Raw genomic sequence first — 21,712 nt, forward strand, 5'->3', positions numbered from 1 at the left:
CTGAAGTCACCTTGAACATACCTCTACATATACGGGTACACATCACTTTTGTTTTAATTATCTATTTACTTACCTGTCTCTCCTACATTCTTTGAAAGCAGAAATTGTCTTTACATTCTCAACAAGTAACATACTGCTCAGCACATAGTAAGCATTCGATAAATATTTGAAAACAATGGAGAGAGGCAAAGGGAAAATAGGATCTTTCACTAGTTTAGCTTATAGGTATCCCTTTCAGGTTATGGAGTATTTAAGTTGGGAAAACTGCCAGGCTTGTAGGTAATGAACTTATTATAATAAATCGCTTAACAATTTTCATGACAAAAAGGAAAGAGAAACACAGGCATAACTGAAATTATCTTGCAAGCTCTGGGTTATATGTTATCACAAATTCACTGCCATATATGCTTACAGCAACACAATCTTTTGATTATAGTTGGTTTTAGATTTAGAAAAAAACTGATTAACACCCCCCCACCCCCAGGTCTGCTTTTCTTCTAGTTTCTAAGAGAAACAGTTAAGTTACAAGGACTAAAATAGCACTAGGAATTTTTAATCATTCAAAGCTGATTTCTTATCTCTGCTTTTTCTCCCCTTCATTCCTGTTTCCTGATCATTTCATCACATGGTAAAAGTTTCCATCAGAAAAATCAGAACATGAAGAGATAAAATAATACTAAATATTTTGTTACACATGAACATCTCTAACAAAAGATCTGATGAATAAGGAAGCTAAATCTTAGAAAGAATAAACTAAGTTCAATTTCCCATGCATTCTTTCCCCTCATTTTCTATGAATAGTAACAGCTAACATTAACTGAGCATGTATTATAATGCCAGGAACCTTTTTTTTTTTTAAGATTTATTTATTTCAGAGAGGAGGAGAGAGAGCACACGCCAGCAGGAGCTGGGAGAGGGGCAGAGGGAGAGAGAGAGAATCTTAAGCAGACTCTGTGCTCAGCACGGAGCCAGAATGGGGCTCGATCTCACGACCCAGAGATCATGACCTGAGCCGAAATCAAGAGTCGGACGCTTAACCGACTGAGCCACGCAGGCGCCCCTGTTATAAGTGTTTTATATGTATTAATTAATCTAATTCTCACAACAAGCACATAAGAAGGATTCCATTTATTACCCCACTTAATAGATGAGGAAACTGAGTCACACAGGGGTAAACTTGTCCAATGAGTTCAGAGCTAGTAAATGGCAAAGCTGGGTTTCATATCTAAGTAATCTGGAGGTGAATCTCTACTCCTACTAATACACTGTAGAACTAAATATATGTTGAATTCACACAATTTATTTTTAACCTTAGAGAAAAACTCTAGGAGTTAATTACTTTAACAAAAGTAAAATTCAGGAACAGAGCAGTTATGCAAACTGTCGTCCAAAATGGCACTGTTAAAATAAACAGACATTTGTTCTTAGCTCATCCCTGATATTTCCAGTATGACCACCAATAAGACTGATGCTTCTTATCATAAAACCAATTTTTAAAGGAATTTCTTAGAAAATAAACGAAAGGTCTAAAATCAAGAAAAGTTGGCTATTATTTCTACCACTCCTCAAACTAAACCTACAACAAAAATACTCAAGCTCCAGTGTTTCATGAGAAACACAAATTACTAAAGAACCTTTAACCCATCCTGGGGGCATTATTAGCAATATAAAATTAGGTTTCATCACCAAGTACTGTCTATCTATATCTTTTTTTAAAGATTTTATTTGAGAGAGAAAGAGAGAGGAGAGAGAATGTGGGGAGGGGAGGGCAAGGTGAGAGAGGACCTCAAGCCGACTCCCTGCTTAGCATGGAAACCAACCTGAAGCTGGACCCCAGTACCATGAGATCATGACCTGAGCTGAAATCAAGAGTTGGACGCTTAACTAACTACGCCACACAGATGCCTCTATTTATATCTTTAAGGTAATTAGGCAGTCCCTAGTTTTTCCTATTTCCCCATGTTCTCCAAATTCTTTTTTTTTTAAAGATTTTTTATTTATTTATTCATAAGAGACAGAGAGAGAGAGAGGCAGGCTCCCTGCCCGATGCGGGACTCGATCCCAGGATCCTGGGATCATGACCTGAGCTGAAGGCAGACGCTTAACCATCTGAGCCACCCAGGCACCCTCCAAATTCTCTTGATACAAGACAAATACAACAAAAAACTCTCCTTAAAGAAATCACCACTGGGAGAGGAGGGGCAGGAAAAAAAAGAAATCACCACTAAACTGTTCAAAGAACACAGATATGAAAAGGAAATATATAGCTATACAAGCAAGTTTTGTTTTAATAATTTCCTTAAGTACAAGTCATGCTGAATAATGACATAAAATTCCAGTAACACAACTCTTTGTATATGTATAAAAACATTTCTTCATTCTGCCTCACACTGACAGTTCTTAACCTCCTCTTTCAGAGTTGAAACTGTATCTTACTCATTTTTTTCTCCTTCATGGCAGCTAGGGCAGTGTGCCAACAAAAATTTATTGAATGAATTAATAAATCAGTCCATCCAACCTTTTCATCTTCTGGTAAAGTGAGGGTATACAGTGAGTATGAAAATAAATGATCAAGCAAATCTAACTGAATTTCACTGTAACCAATGTTAAGCCACCGGCCTTGGATATATTATGAGATTAAACCAGAACTAAACAAACACACCTCTTTAGTATTGGCCAAGCTCCACCTAGCAAGAATGTCTTTTCTTGGGTGCTACTTCTTTCTCTTATTATTTCAGACATAATAAGGACTCTTGCTATTCAAACCTTTTGATTATTGAGCTCTAAACTGAAAAAAGAAGAGATTGACTTCTGGGGGCTGGGGATGGGAAATGGACAAAAGAAAGCAGCTAGACCCACCTGTTTTATAGCATTTAAATTATCTGGGGAGATCAAAGAGGAAAAACAGAAGATATGGAATCATCAAAGGAAATTTAAACATGAAATTTCAAAATATTTAGTCAAGTCAAATGTAATATTTCATCTTATACAGCAGAAAAATGGAAAGCTGTAGCTACAGAATACAATCTGATCTGATGTCATTCTGGCTAACAGAAAAACACTGGTTTGATGAGGAAAAAACAAAACAAATCTTCAGTAAGGAACTGAAAGCCGGGACGCCTGGGTGGCTTAGTCGTTAGGCGTCTGCCTTCGGCTCGGGTCATGGTCCCGGGGTCCTGGGATCGAGCCCCACGTCGGGCTCCCTGCTCTGCGGGAAGTCTGCTTCTCCCTGCTCTGCGGGAAGTCTGTTTCTCCCTCTCCCACTCCCCCTGCTTGTGTTCCCTCTCTCTCTGTCAAATAAATAAAATCTTAAAAAAAAAAAAAAAAAGGAACTGAAAGCCATTGGTACCATTCCACAAACAATCCATTATACTGCTATCACCTTCTTGTAATGGAAGCCTCCATTATGGGGTGTGTGTATGCACACGTGCATGTGTTCTGGACTCCACTGATGTTCAAACAGCAATCTGGTAAATACTATACTGTTTTTCAGTCAAGTCAAAGCTCTACCATGAAAGGTCATTTCTTTTAAAGTAAACTCTACCCCCAACATGAGGCTCAAACTCATGACCTTGATATCAAGAGTCTCATGCTCTACTGACTGAGCCAGCCAGGTGCTCCATGAAAGGTCTTTTTTTTTTTTTAAGATTTTATTTATTTGAAAGAGAGAGAATGAGAGAGAGAGAGAGCACATGAGAGGGTCAGAGGGAGAAGAAGACTCCCCGCTGAGCAGGGAGCCCGATGGGGGACTCGATCCTGGGACTCCAGGATCATGACCTGAGCCAGTCGCCCAACCAACTGAGCCACTCAGGCGCCCTGAAAGGTCATCTTTAACATGACAGAACTCTGATCAACCCAAGAAGACAACCACCAAGGCCATTTTGAAATTTATGTTTTCGGGCGCCTGGGTGGCTCAGTTGGTTAAGCGACTGCCTTCGGCTCAGGTCATGATCCTGGAGTCCCTGGATCGAGTCCCACATTGGGCTCCCTGCTCGGCAGGGAGTCTGCTTCTCCCTCTGACCCTCCCCCCTCTCATGTGCTCTCTCTCATTCTCTCTCTCTCAAATAAATAAATAAAATAAAATTAAAAAAAAAAAAGAAATTCATGTTTTCCTGCCTAATGGGAAATGTTTATACTAGTTTCATTATCAACTTTTAAATCCCATTGATCATACTTAATCTGAATTTGAAAGAAAGTTGAGGAAATACATTTTTTAAATTAAAGATATTTACTTATCACTTAATATTAAAACATAAAAATTTCAAAAAACTTAAAGGCTTTTTTCGTTTAATAAAAATAATACACTTTTAAATGGGAATATGCCATAATCACTGTGCTGTGCACACTGCTCTTTATCAAGGTTATTTCTTTAGATAATAACAAAGAAAAGCTTGAAAAAGTAGAATAATAAAGGGATATTATTTTAGATCTTAAAATATTAATATATATATAATAACCATTATAATAATAAACAAGGGCGCCTGGATGGCTCAGTCAGTTGTGCGTCCAGCTCTTGGTTTCGGCTCAGGTCATGATCTCAAGATTGTGGGACCGAGCCCTGCTTCAGGCTCCCTGCTTCAGGCTCCTCTGCTCCTTCCCCCGCTCATGCACTCTCTCTCTCTCTGAAAAAAATAAATCTTTAAATAAATAAATAATGTAGAATTGGTGTAAAAACTGACAGGTGGGGGGCTCCTGGGTGGCTCAGTCATTGAGCGTCTGCCTTTGGCTCAGGTCACGATTCCAGGATCTTGGGATCGAGCCCCGCATCTATCGGGCTCCCTGCTAAGGCAGGAAGCCTGCTTCTCCCTCTCCCCCTGCTTGTGATCCCTCTGTCGCTGTGTCTCTCTCTGTCAAATAAATAAATAAAATCTAAAAACAAAAAAACACACACAAAAAACCTGACAGGTGGTTCAACAGAACAGAACATACAGTCCAAAAATACACTTGAGATCTTACAAACACTTGCTTGACTGATATAGCATCATAAATCAGCAAAAAAGGACAGTTTGTTAACTACTTAACTTGAATTTTTTTCTAAGTTATATTTCATACACTTTGCCAAATATCACAAGCAAATATAAATTCACTTCAATTATTGGAACTGCATTAGATCTATATGGTAAATTTACTAATACATGGCACTAATAATTTTTCCCATTTCTTTTTCTTTTTTTAAGATTTATTTATTTATTTGAGACAGAGAAAGAGAGTGTATGGGGATGCGGGCAAGTGGAATAGGGAGAGAATCTCAAGCAGATGCCCCTTTAAGTGCAGAGTCGGACACCGATCTTACCACCCTGAGCCAAAATCAAGTCAGAGGCTTAACCAACTGAGTCACCCAGGCACCCCAATTTTTCCCATTTCTTGACACAATGCATCTGTTCATTCCTCTATATCAAATCATTCTTAGGTATCTCATAATTTGGGTTGTTACTGTAAATGACTTTTAATCCCTATAGTTTTTTTATATAATTTATTATACATATATTTAAAATGATTCAGTTTTGAACAATTATTTTGTATTTTGTCAGCTGTTTTATTGGACTCTTTTTCAGTTGATTCTCTTAGGAGTATTTTTCTGAAGAGAATAATACTGGCTGAGAAATATATAATTAACTTATTCATTATTGGGACTATACCTCTGGATTAGTGTTTGTCTTACTACACTAAGAACTCCCAAAATAATGTTAAATAAGGTAACAGTGGGCTTGTTGAGCAGGTTGTCTTGTTCTTACTCTAGTGGACATTTCTTCAGTATTTCACTGATAAGTGTGGTATTCAGACAGCCATTCTTTATCATGTTTAAGGAGTATGTAAACATATTGTAAAAGAAAAAAAGGAATGAAAACGATATATACAACAGTTATGCTATGGGTTGTCACTGGGCTGTGGTGGTCAAAAGAAATTGTATCTAATTTTTATTAAATGTGTCTTAATGCTACCAACTTAAATCAATTTAGTAGCAATGTAGGTGCTTTTTGTTAAAAAAAAAAAAAGATTCCATTCCTAGTATAAAAAAAGTTTTTTGCTGGAATACTTGAATTTTATCAAAAATTTTTGTCATCTCCAGAAAAGAGCGTATCATTTTCCTCCTGTTTTTTGACTTACTAATATACTAATGTGTTATTATTTATAGATTCCTTCATATCCTTGGTTCCTAAAAGAAATCCTCTTGGTCATATTCCTTTAATATACTGAGATATTTGATATATCAAATGGGGAAAAAAAGCAGTTCTGAATTCGTATGTTAGAAATGTATAACTATACAGGTGGGGCGGTTGGGTGGCGCAGTCAACGGTTAAGCATCTAACTCTTGATTTTGGCTCAGGTTGTGATCTCAGGGTCATGAGATCAAGCCTGGTGCCGAGCCCTGCGTTGGACTCCACCCTCAGTGCCGTGTCTGCTTAATATTCTCCCTTCTTCGGCCCCTCCCGCTTGTGCTTTCTCTCTCTCTCTCTCAAATAAATAAATAAATCTTAAAAAAATGTATCACTATACAGGTAATTGCTCTCGAAAAGATCATGGAAGCAGATATATCAGAATGGTATCAATGGTAATCAGTGGTTATCACTAAGCATAAGAGTTTCTTCTTTTTTTTTTTTTTAAAGATTTTATTTATTTATTTGACAGAGAGAGACACAGCGAGAGAGGGAACACAAGCAGGGGGAGTGGGAGAGGGAGAAGCAGGCTTCCCGCAGAGCAGGGAGCCCGATGCGGGGCTCGATCCCAGGACTCTGGGATCACAATCCGAGCCGAAGGCAGACGCTTAACGACTGAACCACCCAGGCGCCCCAAGAGTTTCTTCTTTATACCACTTTATATTTTCTAATTTTCCTGGAAGAAATATGTGTTGTTTTTGTAATCAGAAAAAAATACAATGATTTGTTGGATTTAATCTGCAAGTACTTTATATAGCTTTTCCAGAACTGCATTCATTGAGATAGAACAAGTGTCACTTTTATTTTTTATAGATCTTATTTATTTGAGAGAGAGAGCACACAAGTGGGTGGAGAGGCAGAGGGAGAAGCAGATTCCCTGATGAGTAGGGAACCTGAGACGGGGCTTGATCCCAGGTCCCTCTGATCATGACCTGAGCTGAAGGCAGACGCTTAACTGACTGAGCCCCCAGCCGCCCCTGTCACTTTTATTTTTGTACTATCTTTGTCAGCTTATAGTTATCAAGATCTTGTGAACTTTATAAAATAGATGGATATATTTTCTATCTTTTTTTTTCTCTCCTGTGGTTGATACAGCGTTTTTTGTTTGTTTTGTTTGTTTGTTTTTTGATATAGCATTCTAATTATTTGCTTCTTCACACTATCAATGAAATTATCATTATACCCACTGAGCTTAGATACATTTTAACATTTCTTCCATGACTATTAGTCCATATGGGATCTTTATTTTTTGAGTCACTTTGGTAAATTGTATTTTCCTAGAAAACTGCCCATTTCTTTTCTTTCTTTCTTTTTTTTTTAATCAGAGAGAGAGTGAGCATAAGCAGGGGAAGCGGCAGGCAGAAGTAGAAGCAGGCTCCCTGCAGCAGGGAGCCTGATGCGGGACTCTATCCCAGGACCTTAGGATCATGACCTGAGCCAAAGGCAGACACTTAAACAACTGGGCCACCCAGGCGTCCCGAAAATTGCCCATTTCATCAGGAATTCAACAAAAGTGCCAAAGTAATTTAGCAGAGGACAGAGAGTATTTTCAACATTGTACCATATCCAAGAATTAACTCAAAGAGGATCATTGACCTAAATGAAAAACCTGTTAAGACATCTTGAAGAAAAAAGAGAGAAATATCTCTGTGACACTGGGTTAAGCACAGATTTCTTAGAAGACAAAGAGCACTGGGGCATCTGGGTGGCTCAGTTGGTTAAGCGTCTGCCTTTGGCTCAAGTCATGATCCTAAGGTCCTGGGATCGAGTCCCGCATCAGGCTCCTTGCTCAAGCAGGGAGCCTGCTTCTCCCTCTGCCTGCTGCTCTCTCTCCCTGACAAATAAATAAAATCTTAAAAAAGAAAAAAAAAAAAAAAAAAGACAAAGAGCACTAACCATAAAATAAAAAATTGGATTTTATCAAATTAAAAACTTTTGCTAATCAGACTAGCCACAGGCGAGGAAAAAACACATGCATAACATATATCTCATAAAGAACTTGCATATGGACTATGTAAAGAACTTTCACAACTCATTAATACGCCCATTTTTAAAAAGAGGAAAAGATCTGAACAGATATTTCTCAAAGATATGGATGGCACCTAAACACACAAGTTAGCATCATTAGTCATGGAGGAATTGCACATTAAAGCCATAATGAGATACAACTACACTCCTATTAGAATGACGAAAATCCAAAACACTGATAATATCAAATGATGGTGAGGATGTGGAGCAATAGGAAGGCTCATTCATTGCTGGTGGGAATGCAAAATGGAACAGTCTCTTTGGAATACAATCTGGCAGTTTCTTATAAAACTAAACATACTCTTACAATATGTTCCAACAATTGCACTCCTTTGTATTTACCCAAATAATTGAAAACTTTTAAAAGTGCGTGGGTGGCTCAGTCAGTTAAGTGTCTGCCTTTGGGTCAGGTCATGATTCTAGGGTCCTGGGATCGAGCCCCACGTTGAGCTCCCTGCTCAGTGGGGAGCCTGCTTTTCCCTCTCCCACTGCCCCTCTCCCCCACTTGTGTTCTCTCTCACTCACTCTGCTCTTTCTCAAATAAAAAAATAAATAAATTGAAAATTATGTGCACACAGAAACCTGCACACACATTTACAGCTGCTTTATTCATAACTGCCATAACTTGGAAACAACCAAGATGCTCTTCAGTAGGTGAATGAATGAACTGTGGTACATCTGAACAATGGAATAGTATTCAGTGATAAAAAGAAAGGAGCTATCAGGCTATGAAAAGACAGGGAGGAACCTTAAATACGTATCACTGAGTCAAAGAAGTCAATCTCAAAAGGCTTTGTATGATTCCAGTTATATGACATTCTGGAAAAAGCATGAAAGGAATGAACTACTAATACATACAACAGCATGTATGAATCTCAACAGCATTATGCTAAGTGAAAAAAAACCCAGAAAAGGCTATGTGTTGTACAATTTTGTTTACATAACATTACAGAAAAAGGGACAGAATTCAGGTCCAAGTGGTTGCCAGGGGCTGAGGGTGGAGGGAAGAGACTGATATTATTTAAAAAGATAAGCAGGGTAGTTTTTGGGTGAAGGAAATACCCTATTATCCTGATTGTAGTATGGGTTATACAATCTTACATGTTTGTCAAAAAACAGGAATATATACCTAAAAAGGGTAACTTTTATTGTATATAAATGATCTCAACCACACATAGGTAAAAAATTAAAAAAAAAAAAAAAAAAAGGAATCCTATGGAGTACTTCGTAACTGGTTAACCCAGATTGAAAGCTACATAAGAACAGGGATCAGGGGCACCTGGCTGGCTCAGTCGGTAGAGCATGTGACTCTGGATCTTGGGGTCTTGGGTTTGAGCACCCAGTTGAGAGGAGAGAGGCTCAGTGGATTAAGCATCTGACTGTGGTTCAGGTCACGATCTCAGAGTCCTGGAACCGGCCCCATGTCAGGCTCTGCACTCAGCAGGGAGTCTGCTTGTCCCTCTGCCCCTGCCCCTGCTCGTGCTCTCTTGCTCCACTCCCCTCAAATAAATAAATAAAATTTAAAAAAAAGAACAGGGATCATGTCTTATTCATGTTTTTACCCTTTGTGCCTAAGACATTACAGCTATTATATATTTACTATGTGTTTGGCACCATGTTATAAACATTACAAGCATTAACTTATTTAATTCTTAGAGCAACCTTGTGGAAAAGGCAAAATCCATATCCTTACTTTACAGACAAATTGAAGTTCAACAAGTAACTGTATTGCCTAAAAGGATACAGCCAAGCAATGGCAGAACTGGGGTCTGAAATCAAGTTTGTCTGACTCCGGAGCTTGAGGGCTGAACTGTTATGACATGCTGCCTTGCTGATTTTGCTCAGTGTTTAGTGAACAAATGACTGGATAAGGAACAAGTCAGCTGTGTTGGAGTTTGACAGGGTAGGCTGAATCTAGTTCATGAGAACAAAATGTCTTATATTTTAAAAGGCCACATTATTATACAGAGGTGTAACATGGTTATTTGAGGTATAGCCATTAAGCTGTGCATGTAAAATGACCATTATAGTATTTAATTCCCTTTAACAAAAACTTTTTATTGTCTTTTACCTCCTTTAAGAAATTAGTTTTATACATTTTATTTTTAACACTGAGAAATATAAGGAAGAAACAAAAATGTCCTTAACACTACAGCCCAGATAAAATCCCTGTTTACATTTTAAAAAATAAAGGTAACACATGTATATAGTTAGAAGATGCAAACCATACAGGCAGATACAAAATGATAAGTGAAGCCATCCATCTCTCCTATTAATTCCTTTTAATTTTAATAATCACTGCCTATGCAGTGTCCATGACACACTGATAAGAGCTCAGTATGCAGAAGTAAATTCAGATGGAAACCAGTCTACACATTTAGCCAACTTATCATACTTGCTATGATGTTCCAGGTGCAAGGAGTAGTCAGAAGGGATGAAAAGTGGTGAGAGGATATGGGAGATAGTCCAGAATGTCAGCATCACTACTGGCTTTTTCAGGCTTGCATTACCACTATGGTTCATCTTTTTCTACTGACAGGAAAAAAAAAAATTACACAGTATCTGTGCTATTAAAGTTGATAGAAGCTGGGCTTCTGCGCACTCTATTTCCCCTAAGATTGGTGATTCTACTTTTTTTTTTTTTTAGAAGATTTTATTTATTTGACAGAGAGAGAGAGAGACTGCGAAAGAGGGAACACAAGCAGGGGGAGTGGGAGAGGGAGAAGCAGGCTTCCCGTGGAGCAGGGAGCCCGATGCGGGACTTGATCCCAGGACTCTGGGATAATGACCTGAGCTGAAGGCAGACACTTAACCCACTGAGCCACCCAGGTGTCCCTCTACTTTTTTTTTAAATTTATTTAATTAATTTATTTCTTTGGCAGAGAGAGAGCAGGAGAGCACAAGCAGTGGGAGCGGGAGAGGGAGAGGGAGAGGGAGAGGGAGAAAGAGGCCCCCTGTCGAGCAGGGAGCCCGATGCAGGGCTTGATCCCAGGACCCTGGGATCATGACCTGAACCAAAGGCAGTCGCTTAACCAACCGAGCCACCCAGGCGCCCCTCTCTACTCCCCCCCCCACTTTTTTTAAATAAAGATTTTATTTATTTATTTGAGAGAGAGAGCGTGAGCTGGAGGGAGAGGGAGAGAATCTTAAGCAGACTCCGCACTGAGCACAGAGCCTGACTCGGAGCTCAATCTCAAGACCATGAGATCATGACCCCAGCCAAAACCAAGAGACAGCCATTTAACTGACTGAGCCACCCCCACACTGCTGGTAATTCTACTTTATGCAGAAAATTTAAAACCACGGTAAGAAATACATACAAATATGTATTGTGTGCTTACTCTTGGGCAGTGGGATATAACAGTAGGAAGATCTTGCCCTCCATAAGTTTATAGTCCTAACAGGAAAGGAAGATAATATATGTTTATAATAATGCTTTTTAAAATTTCTATTCAAAACCACAGGAAAAAAATAGAACTAATAACATTTTTGGCATAGTTTAATTCCAGAGGAATTCATCTCCTACTCCCTAAGGATCTCAAAACTAATTAAGTTCATATTTTGGTCTTCATTCTTAAAGCAGAGGGAGTGAAGGACTGTGTTATTAACACATTTTGAGCTTCAAGTGGTAAAAACATGATAGCATCACGAAATGCTTACCCACGAGCTTTTTTTTTTATTTTAAGATTTTATTTTATTTTACTTTTTTTAAGAAATCTCTACACCCAATGTGGGGCTTGACCTCACAACCCCAAGATCAAGAGTCACATGCTCCACTGACTCAGCCAGCCGGGCATCCTGTTTTCCCATGAACTTTGAAGTTAAGTGCATTAGCTTTGAGCATGGCTCCTTAACAAATGTCCTTGAATATCTAGGGAAAACCCCATTATAACACAATAACGATTTATAAATTCAGATACAGAATAGGAAGAAAATAATTTTTATTTGTTTAGATATAGCTTCTCTTTTCTACTTCAACACACTGCTTTTCATATTCCCTATGTGATACAAATTTTAATCCAAAGGAGATATTACCTTATAAATCTGTTCCTAAAATATCATGCATGAATAAAGCCTTTGCAACTAGTTTCAAATTCAGGATTCATACTAGTAACCTATCTCATTAAATAATTATTTCATCAAGCACATACCAAAAAAAAATATTTTTCAACAAATTGTGTTCACTTCTATGGAAGGTAGGGTGTATAGAAACTTAATAAAGTTGTCAGAAGATTTTGGGAAGGCAATTTAGCATATAGATCCTCTCCTACCCCAAAAAACCTTTAGGAGCTTCATATGACAGGGTTTCAGTTCCTTTTCTTCCGGCATGCTATGGGGAGAGTGGCTGTTAACCCATAAACAGATGATAAGGGAGGAAGAAAGAAAGCAGAAGCAGTAATGAGCCATTTTTAAAAGCAGTGGGGTATGAAATATCACAGTAGCATAAACTATACACACATCTTCTCTGGACCCTTCCTTCCTCTAGCACTTAACATACAGTGCAGTCGTTACTCCCCCACCCCACTATCCCCGCTCCAAATTATTAATATAGATTAATAATACTTTCATTGAATTCTACCAGGTACCTTTGAAACTGGGGATGAAAGGGAAGGAAATAAAATAAAGAGAATCAGGGTAAAAGCTGTTTGATTCCTTTATCAACCTTCCCCACTCCATGATTTTGAATGTCCACCCCACACCAACACTGGCAGAATTCAAGAGGTCTGATTCTTGGAAGGGATAAAACAATTGGTTTCTGGACTGGGGACACAAAAGGCAGTTGATGGTGGGAATACAGCACTAAAAATTGAGGGGAGGGGCGCCTGGGTGGCTCATTTGGTTAAGCGACTGCCTTCGGCTCAGGTCATGATCCTGGAGTCCCTGGATCGAGTCCCGCATCGGGCTCCCTGCTCGGCAGGGAGTCTGCTTCTCCCTCTCCCACTCCCCATTTGTGTTCCCTCTCTCGCTGTGTCTTTCTCTGTCAAATAAATAAATAAAATCTTAAAAAAAAAAAAAAAAAAAACAACTGAGGGGAATTAGGGAACCATGGCATAATAGTGCTGAATGGAGCAAACCCCCCCCCCAAATCCTCTTCACCCCTTACCATCTAGACATCTAGTCAGTGACGGAAAATCTGCTCCTACTGACATGGGGCTTTTTCCTCAACAAGATGGGCAAGAAGCTCACCCTACAGAAAGGCCCAGAGGTAATCAGCCTATGCGTTTAAAGCTTCTAATTTAAAGCTTCCCACTCTTAATCACGAGCAGACAGCTAATTATTATGAGACATCAGAGGAAAACTCTAACATAAAACAGATCAAAACAAACATAGAAAAGCAACTTTAGGGGAAAAGGGACTGCAAGGCAAAGAAAGTTTCCTGAAACAATAAAGGATACTATGAAAGAAACATTCCCCGAATAAAAGAGACCTCCCAGAAATTCAGAACATAAGAGTAGGAAAGAAAATTTTAATTGAGGATAAAGATGAAGAAATCCTCCAGGAGGCAGAGCTAAAGGAAAAAGAGATGAGAACCAGGAAACTTCTGGGAGGCCCAGCACTGAGAAGCACCTGGCCATCAAAAAAGAAGACACAGGATTGAGCTGAGCCCCCAGGTGAGTAGTGCTATCCAGGAGGACATCTGTGCACCACACCCAGAGAGACATCTGTCCAGATTGGAACAGTGACCCAAGAGACATACTGAAGGCTGCCATCACTATGATCTCTGCTGCCATTTATCCTCTTTTTAAAAAAAAAATTTTTTAAAGATTTTTATTTATTTGTCAGAGAGAGAGAGAGAGCACAAGCAGGGGGAGTGACAGGCAGAGCAGGCAGAGGGAGAAGCAGACTCCCTACTGAGCAAGGAGCCTGATATGGGACTCGATCCCAGGACCCCGGGATCATGACCTGAGCTGAGGGCAGACGCTTAACTGACTGAGCCACCCAGGCATCCCTATCCTCTTTTTGAATATAAGAATATAGTGCCTAGGTGAGCCTGGTCCTCAGCTTATCTTGACTAAGTGCTGATAAATTTCTTCTCAAAATACGCAGGGGCTGGGGTGCCTGGGTAGCTCAGTCGTTAAGCGTCTGCCTTCGGCTCAGGTCATGATCCCAGAGTCCTGGGATCGAGCCCCACATCGGGCCCCCTGCTCAGCGGGAAGCCTGCTTCTCCCTCTCCCACTCCCCCTGCTTGTGTTCCCTCTCTCGCTGTCTCTCTCTCTGTCAAATAAATAAATAAAAATCTTAAAAAAACCCACAAAACTCAGCTGCCTAATGAGCTCAGAACACTCATTTCATCTCACAGAAGTGTTCTTTAACCAACTCCTAAAAGCTATAGGCGGGTCATGGTCAACTTGGAGAAATCACAGAACTCAGAACTGCTCACTCCCTCTGACCATACTTCTGCTACAAGTCCAAGAGTGGGTCCACACTGGAGCCCTGCCCAATACAATTTCCAGGACAAGTCTTGACTTTGCCCAAAGTTGCTTTTCTTCCATAGAATAGACTCTTTAAACCTGAGGAAACGGAAGCAAGTATGGTCCTCTGATGCCTGGAGATCCCTGAGATCCTTCCAGGAATCTAAGAGGTACAGCTACATACTTACTTAGTAATACTAAAGGATTATTCGCCGTTTTCAGTGTTGACACTGTACCAATGGTGCAAAAGCAATGGTGAGCGAAACTGCTGGTACCTCAACACAAATCAAGGCGGCAGCACCAAACTGTAACAGGACTCATGGTCTTCACCATTACGTTACTGCAGTTAAAAACACTGCCAGTTTTGATTTAAGAATGTCCTTGATAAAGCCATAAAAATTGCTAGTTTTAATAAATCTCAACGCTTCAGTACATGTCCTTTTATTATTCTGTGTAAGGAATGGTAAGTATGCACATAACATATACTGAAATGTAACAGTTACCTTTAGTAAAAGTACTTGTGTGGTTGAGTTGCAAGCTCAACTAGCCAGGTTTTTTTCATGAAATACCATTTTTACTTGAATAACAAACTATATTATTCAAGCTTAAATATTTGACAGATATTTTCTCAAAATTGAACAAAAGTGAATCTATCACTACGAAGAAAACTGACAGTACTTGCTGCCAGTGATATGTCAGGCTTTCAAAAAGAAAATTACAATTTTGGAAGACATATTCACCAGAGTGAGTCTGACAGCTTCTCAATATTTAGGACTTTTCCAATGAGACCAGTGGTAGTATTAACAAAGGTGATATTAAAATATTATATAATGAAATGTGTAAATATCTGTCTACATAGGAAAGGTCCCAGAGGCCTTAGGTCTGTCCCTCTGGAACTTGATGGGTCATTTTTATTTTCAGAATACAACAAATAATTCTTTTTCAAACTACGTAACTGTCAGCTAATCTAATTATAACAAAATTCTCACCCTACCTTAAAGGAACTCCATCTTTTTAGAAACAAACTTATTTTACATTCAGAATTCTATTCTTTGTCCAGTGGTATCGAATGGACCATAAACAAGCAAATATTATTATATGTATGTTTTGTAACTAAGAAAAATCCATTTTTCTCTAGAATCCACATTATGAATATAAATGTTAATCAAATTACAGATTCCAAGATTTAAAGTGTAAGAGGAAAAAATCTCACTAGCACAGAACACAACCTTTTTCTCATACTAAGTGATCAAAAGCACATTTCCATTTATATTTCAATTGACTACTGACAAACCATAACTTCCATAGCAACTCTCCCTTTGGTATTCTCTAGTAAATTTAATTAATTTAATGATAAATTTAATTAATTAGATTCGATTAAACTTAGGTTATGCTTAAGTTAGGTGAGGTAAGGAGGTCAGAGAGAAAAAATAAGTTTCCAGTAAACACCTTTGGAGTAGTCAAATGTTACTCTAGTTTGTCATATGTACATGTTCTTTAGGATTTGTCACCAGGCAACCAAAATCAACTCGATTTACTAAACTGTTCATAAGTAATTAACTCGGTAATAAAACTTAAGACCAAAGTACTGCCTGCCCTCTAGTGTTCACACTGCGGATTATGCCGATGAACTTATAAAGTACCCTGGGGGGAGGGGGGGAACCCACCGAGGTCCTAAAGAAGCAATTTAGGGTCATTAAAAGCAGAGGAGAGGGGCGCCTGGGTGGCTCAGTTGTTAGGCGTCTGCTTTCGGCTCAGGTCATGATCCCGGGATCCTGGGATTGAGCCCCGCATCGGGCTGCTTGCTCAGCAGGGAGCCTGCTTCTCCCTCTCCCACTCCCCCTGCTTGTGTTCCCTCCTTGGCTGTGTCTCTCTTTGTCAAATAAATAAATAAAATCTTAAAAAAAAAAAAATTAAAATAAATAAATAAATAAATAAATAAATAAATAAATAAATAAATAAATAAAAGCAGAGGAGAAATTTGGACCTTGCCAAGTTCTCAGCCATCTTCCCAAAGCAAGACAACAGCTGTTAACCTGAGCTATCTAATTACTTGTACCAGTAGCCCAAGTGTCTGACCTGTCACCTAGAGTAACTGGGCATGAGCAGAATGTAACGCTGGTAACATTTTTACCGTACTTCAACTTACACTGGCATAAAACGAGATTCAGACTTCTTTACATTTGGCAAAGAATCACAAAATGCTTGAATCAAAATCTTATTCCAGCATGCTGAGGTTAAACACGGAAAATGGCCCCTGGTCCCCTTCTTTGCTTTTGCATATTTTAAATGCCTATTTTAAATTTTAAGTACTTCCTAACTAGTCTTCCTAGTCTGCAATATGACTTTTTTGGAAAACACCCCACAAATATCATCTACTAAGAAAAATGCAGGTGATACTCACCAAATGGATCTTCCATGCCACTATTAACCAGTTTTGGGAGGTGGAGTATAGTTTCTAAAAAGAGAAAAAGGTAAATTATATACTTAAAACATAAATTCCATCACCTTTTATGTTTTTTTAAACCCAATTCAGTAACACTGATTATAATTTAAAACTGAACATTATAGAAATGTATAACTTATTAAGTGAGAACATTACCAACTGGGATTTATTTTAAGACAGTTCAGATATAGATATATAGTATAAAAATACCATAAAACATTTAAGGCTAATTTTCATTTTAAAACATATTATTCTCAGTTTACTCAAGTAAGTTCCCTTTCCAATCCGATCTTGAATTTACTAGAGTGTAAGGAAACAGGAAAATTTTTATGTAAAAACAAACAACAACAACCCCCCCCAACAAAACTCACAGCTGAGATGGGTTTGCCTAAAGAACGTAGAAGTTATTTTAGATACAGTAAGTTGTCAGTTTAGAATGCTCAAGTATGAAAATAAAACAAAAAAATGTTTCCCTGCCCCTTAATCAGACTAGGATCAGTCTGCCCAATCTTGCTTCCTATTTCTCTTGCGGTTTGGATCCCAAGGGCATTCCCTAATAAACAGTCTGAATTGCTAAGCTCTAATTGAGTCTGCTTTTCAGAGAACACAACCTACCAACAGTTGGTGCCAGGAGTGATCTGAGAAAATTGGGAGTATAAAGGGGTTTTGGAGTTTAATTGCTCACAGACTAGATGGCAGTGAGGATCCCCCGTCACTGGTGAGAGATGTAACACAGATAATCCTGGTACAAGGTGCTGGCCCAATTCTTAAACTTTCACCACTGGTGAATAGTGGTGGTCTGCGTGTGGAAGGGAATGCTCTAGTTGATTGAATGTATCAGGCATTTGAAGAGTACTGCGCATGTGGGCCCTCCTTCTGGTCATTTCCTCAGTTCCTGAGTATATCACTGAAACAGATATACCTGGAATTATGAAATCCCTATTTTGAGTTGTTAGGCTGTGGTATAAGAGTTATCACACTGGGGAAGGCTAGGTAGAAGAAACGAAAGCTGCTCCAGCCCACCTGCCAAGATAATAAATAACAAAACAAAATAAGGTTGTACTCCAGGGTCAAGGGAGGGGGGTTGGGAGAAATTAATGCAATACTCCTGGAGGATGCAGAATTCACTAGTGTGGTCCGGGAAGAAATCAGACAAATCCTGGAGGTAGGCAGCAGATTACCACGAACTGAATCTAGTATTAGCTGCAACTGGAGCTGCCATGCCGGATGTATGTTTGCCATGCCGGATGTAGGTCCTGGAGCACAGTATGCAGCCAATGACTGGAGGAATAAGCTCTTTTTTAAATTTTATTTCTATAAGTAAATACGATCAGAAACAATTCACATTCACATGGACAGATTACAGCATACACTTATATACAGGACTATGTTAATTTTGCAACCTTCTTGCATAATATAGTCCTAAGAGACATGGATCATCTGGACTTTCTGCACAACATCACAATGACCAACTATATATATATATATATTTAAAGATTTATTATTTATGAGAGGGGGAGGGGCAACAGGAGAGGGAGAGACTCCCTGCTGAGTGTGGAGCCCGACACAGGACTTGATCCCACGACCCTGAGATCATGACCTGAGCCAAAACCAAGAGTTGGAAGCCTAACTGACTGAGCCACCCAGGCGCCCCTCAGTAACCTACTATATTAATAACATCTTGCTAATTGGGCCATATGAGCAAGAGGTGGATAGCACACTGAAGGCCTTGTCAGGAGACATGTACTCCAGAGAGTGAGAGAGAAATGTCTCAAAGATTCAGGAACTTGGGGCGCCTGGGTGGCTCAGTCGCTAAGCGTCTGCCTTTGGCTCAGGTCTTGATCCCAGGGGTCCTGGGATCAAGCCCTGCATCGGGCTCGCTGCTCCTTGGGAAGCCTGCTTCTCCCTCTCCCACTCTCCCTGCTTGTGTTCCCTCTCTCGCTGTGTCTCTCTCTGTCAAATAAATAAAATCTTAAAAAAAAACACAAAACATTCAGGAACTTATTACATCAGTAAAATTTTTATGGGCCCAGTAGTGAGGGCTTGATAAAACATGCCATTCAAGTAAAGGCAACCAAGTAAATAACTGCTTCTTGCATTTCCCACAATTAAGAGGGAACCACACCACCTGAGAATCTGAGAATACTGCTATGGCTTCTAAACCAGGTGACATAAAAAGGTGCATTTCGAGAGTAGCTCAAAACAGGAAAGGACTCTGCAGGCCTGGCTGGTGACACAAACAACCTGGCAGATCCTATGGTATTATGGCAAGACCCAGTGGGAGAATCACTACACAGACCCCTGGGGTTCTGGAGCAAGGCCATGCCTTTTGTAGTGGAAAATCAAATGCCTTCTGCATAACACTCCTGGCATGATACTATGTCCTAGTAGATACGGAGCACCTGACCATGGGACACAAAATGGCCATTTATCTAGAATTACCCATCATGACCTAGGTTCTGTGAAACACACCAAGTTATAATGTTGGGTGGACCCAGTAACAATCCAAGTAAGATGAAAGTGATACAACCAAGATCAAGCATAAATAGGATCAGAGGTCACAAGCTTGAGCGGAGAGCCCAAACCATCATATCACCCACCACTGTTGTACAAGTGCCCCTCCCTCAGCATATACCTTTTTGGCCATATGGGGGGCCCTATCACCGGCTGACAAAGAAAAAACCCTCACATTTTTCACAGATGGCTGTATGTGGTACAAGTCAAAAATGGACAGGCACTAGCTACAGCCTCACTCAGCGGGTAGCACTGAAGACAGTGGTAAAGGAAAACCTTCCCAATGGGCAGAGCTTTAGGCAGTACACTTGACTGTCTACTTTGTATAGACAAAGAAGTGGTTTGACAACTCATAGGTAAATGTAACATGCTGGTCAGAGGGCTTAAAAGTAGAAAGACTGGAATACTGGGGCAAGGAGGTCTTAGGGTAGAGGCATGCAGGAGGGCTATAGGAGTGGGTACAACATGTGATCTTTGTATCACACGTAAACATTCATCAGAGAACATCTACCATTGAAAGAGGCATTAAACAACCATGTAGACAATGACTCAACCAGTTTCTGTCAGCCATCTTTTGTCATGGCCTCCCCAGTGCTGACAAAATGGGCACATGAAAGAAGGTGGTCATGGTGGCAGAGATATATACCATGCATGCACAACAGCATGAACTCCCACTTATCAAGGATGCTCCAGTTACTGATGCAGCCAAAAGTTCAAATGGCCAGCAACAGAGGTAAACACTAAGCTCCAATATGGCACCACCTTTAAGGAAACCACTTGATGGCAAGCTGACTGACTATAATGGCCCCTTCCACCTTGAAAAGGTGAACAATTTATTCTGAAAGGAATAGGGACATATTCTGGGTGTAGGTTTGGCTTTCCTGCCCTCTGGGACATCACTACAGGAGAGTTTAGGAAAGGTTTAATCTACCAGTAAGCATCATCCCACACAATATCATTTCATCACAGTAAGTGCAAGATCAGTCCCAGGACCATGGGATCTACTGGCAGAGCATCATCTAGAAGCTCCTAACCTAAAAGAGCATTGAAATGGCCTGATGAAGGCACAGCTGAACATCAACTCAATGTAATATTTTATAAGAACAGAATACCGACCTCCAGGATGCAATATATACCCAAATCAAAGCCCTTCATATGCTATGTCTTCAACAAGAAAAATACATGGATATAGGAAAATGGGGGGTACAAACACAATATACCCTGTTTATCATCAAATCCCAAAGACCCACCGGGGGAATGTGTGTGTCTTATTCCTGCAACTCTGGGTTCTGCAAAGTTCAAGATTTTGGTCACCAAAAGAGAACACTTCCATAGGAGACAAAAGAATCCTGAGGGGGGGAAGGGGAAGGAATCCCTAGAGACTATAAGCTATGGCTGCCACCTGGGCATTTTCGAGTTCTTGTATCTAGGGATCAGCAAGCAAAGGAGGAATTACCATCTTGGCAGGGGCAACTGATCCTTATTATCAGAAAGAAGTAGGGTTGCTGTTCCACAAGGGGACAGTGACAATGTATCTGGAACCCAGATGATCCACTTGGGTGCCTACTGGTATTCCCTTTCCCAATTCTGAGAGAACAGTAAGCAGACAAATTGGATACTCTGGCCTGAGTAAAGCATGGTAGCTAGTGGTTCAGATCCCTCAGGAATGAGGGTTTGGGTCACACCACCAAGTAAGCCATCAAGACTGGCAGAGATGGGGGGGCGCCTGGGTGTCTCAGTCAGTTAAGTGGCTGATATTTTATTTATTTATTTTTTTAAGATTTTTTTTTTTTTAATTTATTTATTTGACAGAGAGAGAGCACAAGTAGGCAGAGCGGCAGGCAGAGGGAAAGGGAGAAGCAGGCTCTCTGCTGAGCAGGGAGCCCGATGCGGGGCTCAATCCCGGGACCCTGGGATCATGACCTGAGCCGAAGGTAGCCGCTTAACCGACTGAGCCACCCAGGCGCCCCAAGTGGCTGATATTTTAAAGGTAATTTTTTTTTTTAAAGATTTTATTTATTGGGGCGCCTGGGTGGCTCAGTTGGTTAAGCGGCTACCTTCGGCTCAGGTCATGATCCCAGGGTCCTGGGATCGAGTCCCACGTCGGGCTCCCGGCTCAGCAGGAAGCCTGCTTCTCCCTCTCCCACTCCCCC

General features: G+C 40.0%; 1 protein-coding gene across 14 annotated transcripts in view; it reads right to left on the reverse strand.

Moving 5' to 3' along the window:
• MED18 (mediator complex subunit 18) overlaps positions 1–21,712 on the reverse strand; it is a 139,615-nt gene that overhangs the window by 59,411 nt on the left and 58,492 nt on the right. For 13 of the 14 annotated variants that reach the window (XM_045898300.3, XM_045898298.3, XM_045898301.3 and 10 more), the window contains one exon: positions 17,004–17,057. In XM_045898300.3, the coding sequence (XP_045754256.1) occupies positions 17,004–17,057 (54 nt within the window). Of the gene's footprint in view, positions 1–10,581; positions 10,719–17,003; positions 17,058–21,712 lie in introns of those variants that run through there. The other variant, XM_064589667.1, reaches the window with a different exon arrangement.

Source organism: Mirounga angustirostris, unplaced genomic scaffold (assembly GCF_029215605.1).
Source record: "Mirounga angustirostris isolate CCGP_5_RB_7025 unplaced genomic scaffold, mMirAng1.0.hap1 SCAF_4, whole genome shotgun sequence".
Taxonomy (NCBI): Eukaryota; Metazoa; Chordata; class Mammalia; order Carnivora; family Phocidae; genus Mirounga; species Mirounga angustirostris.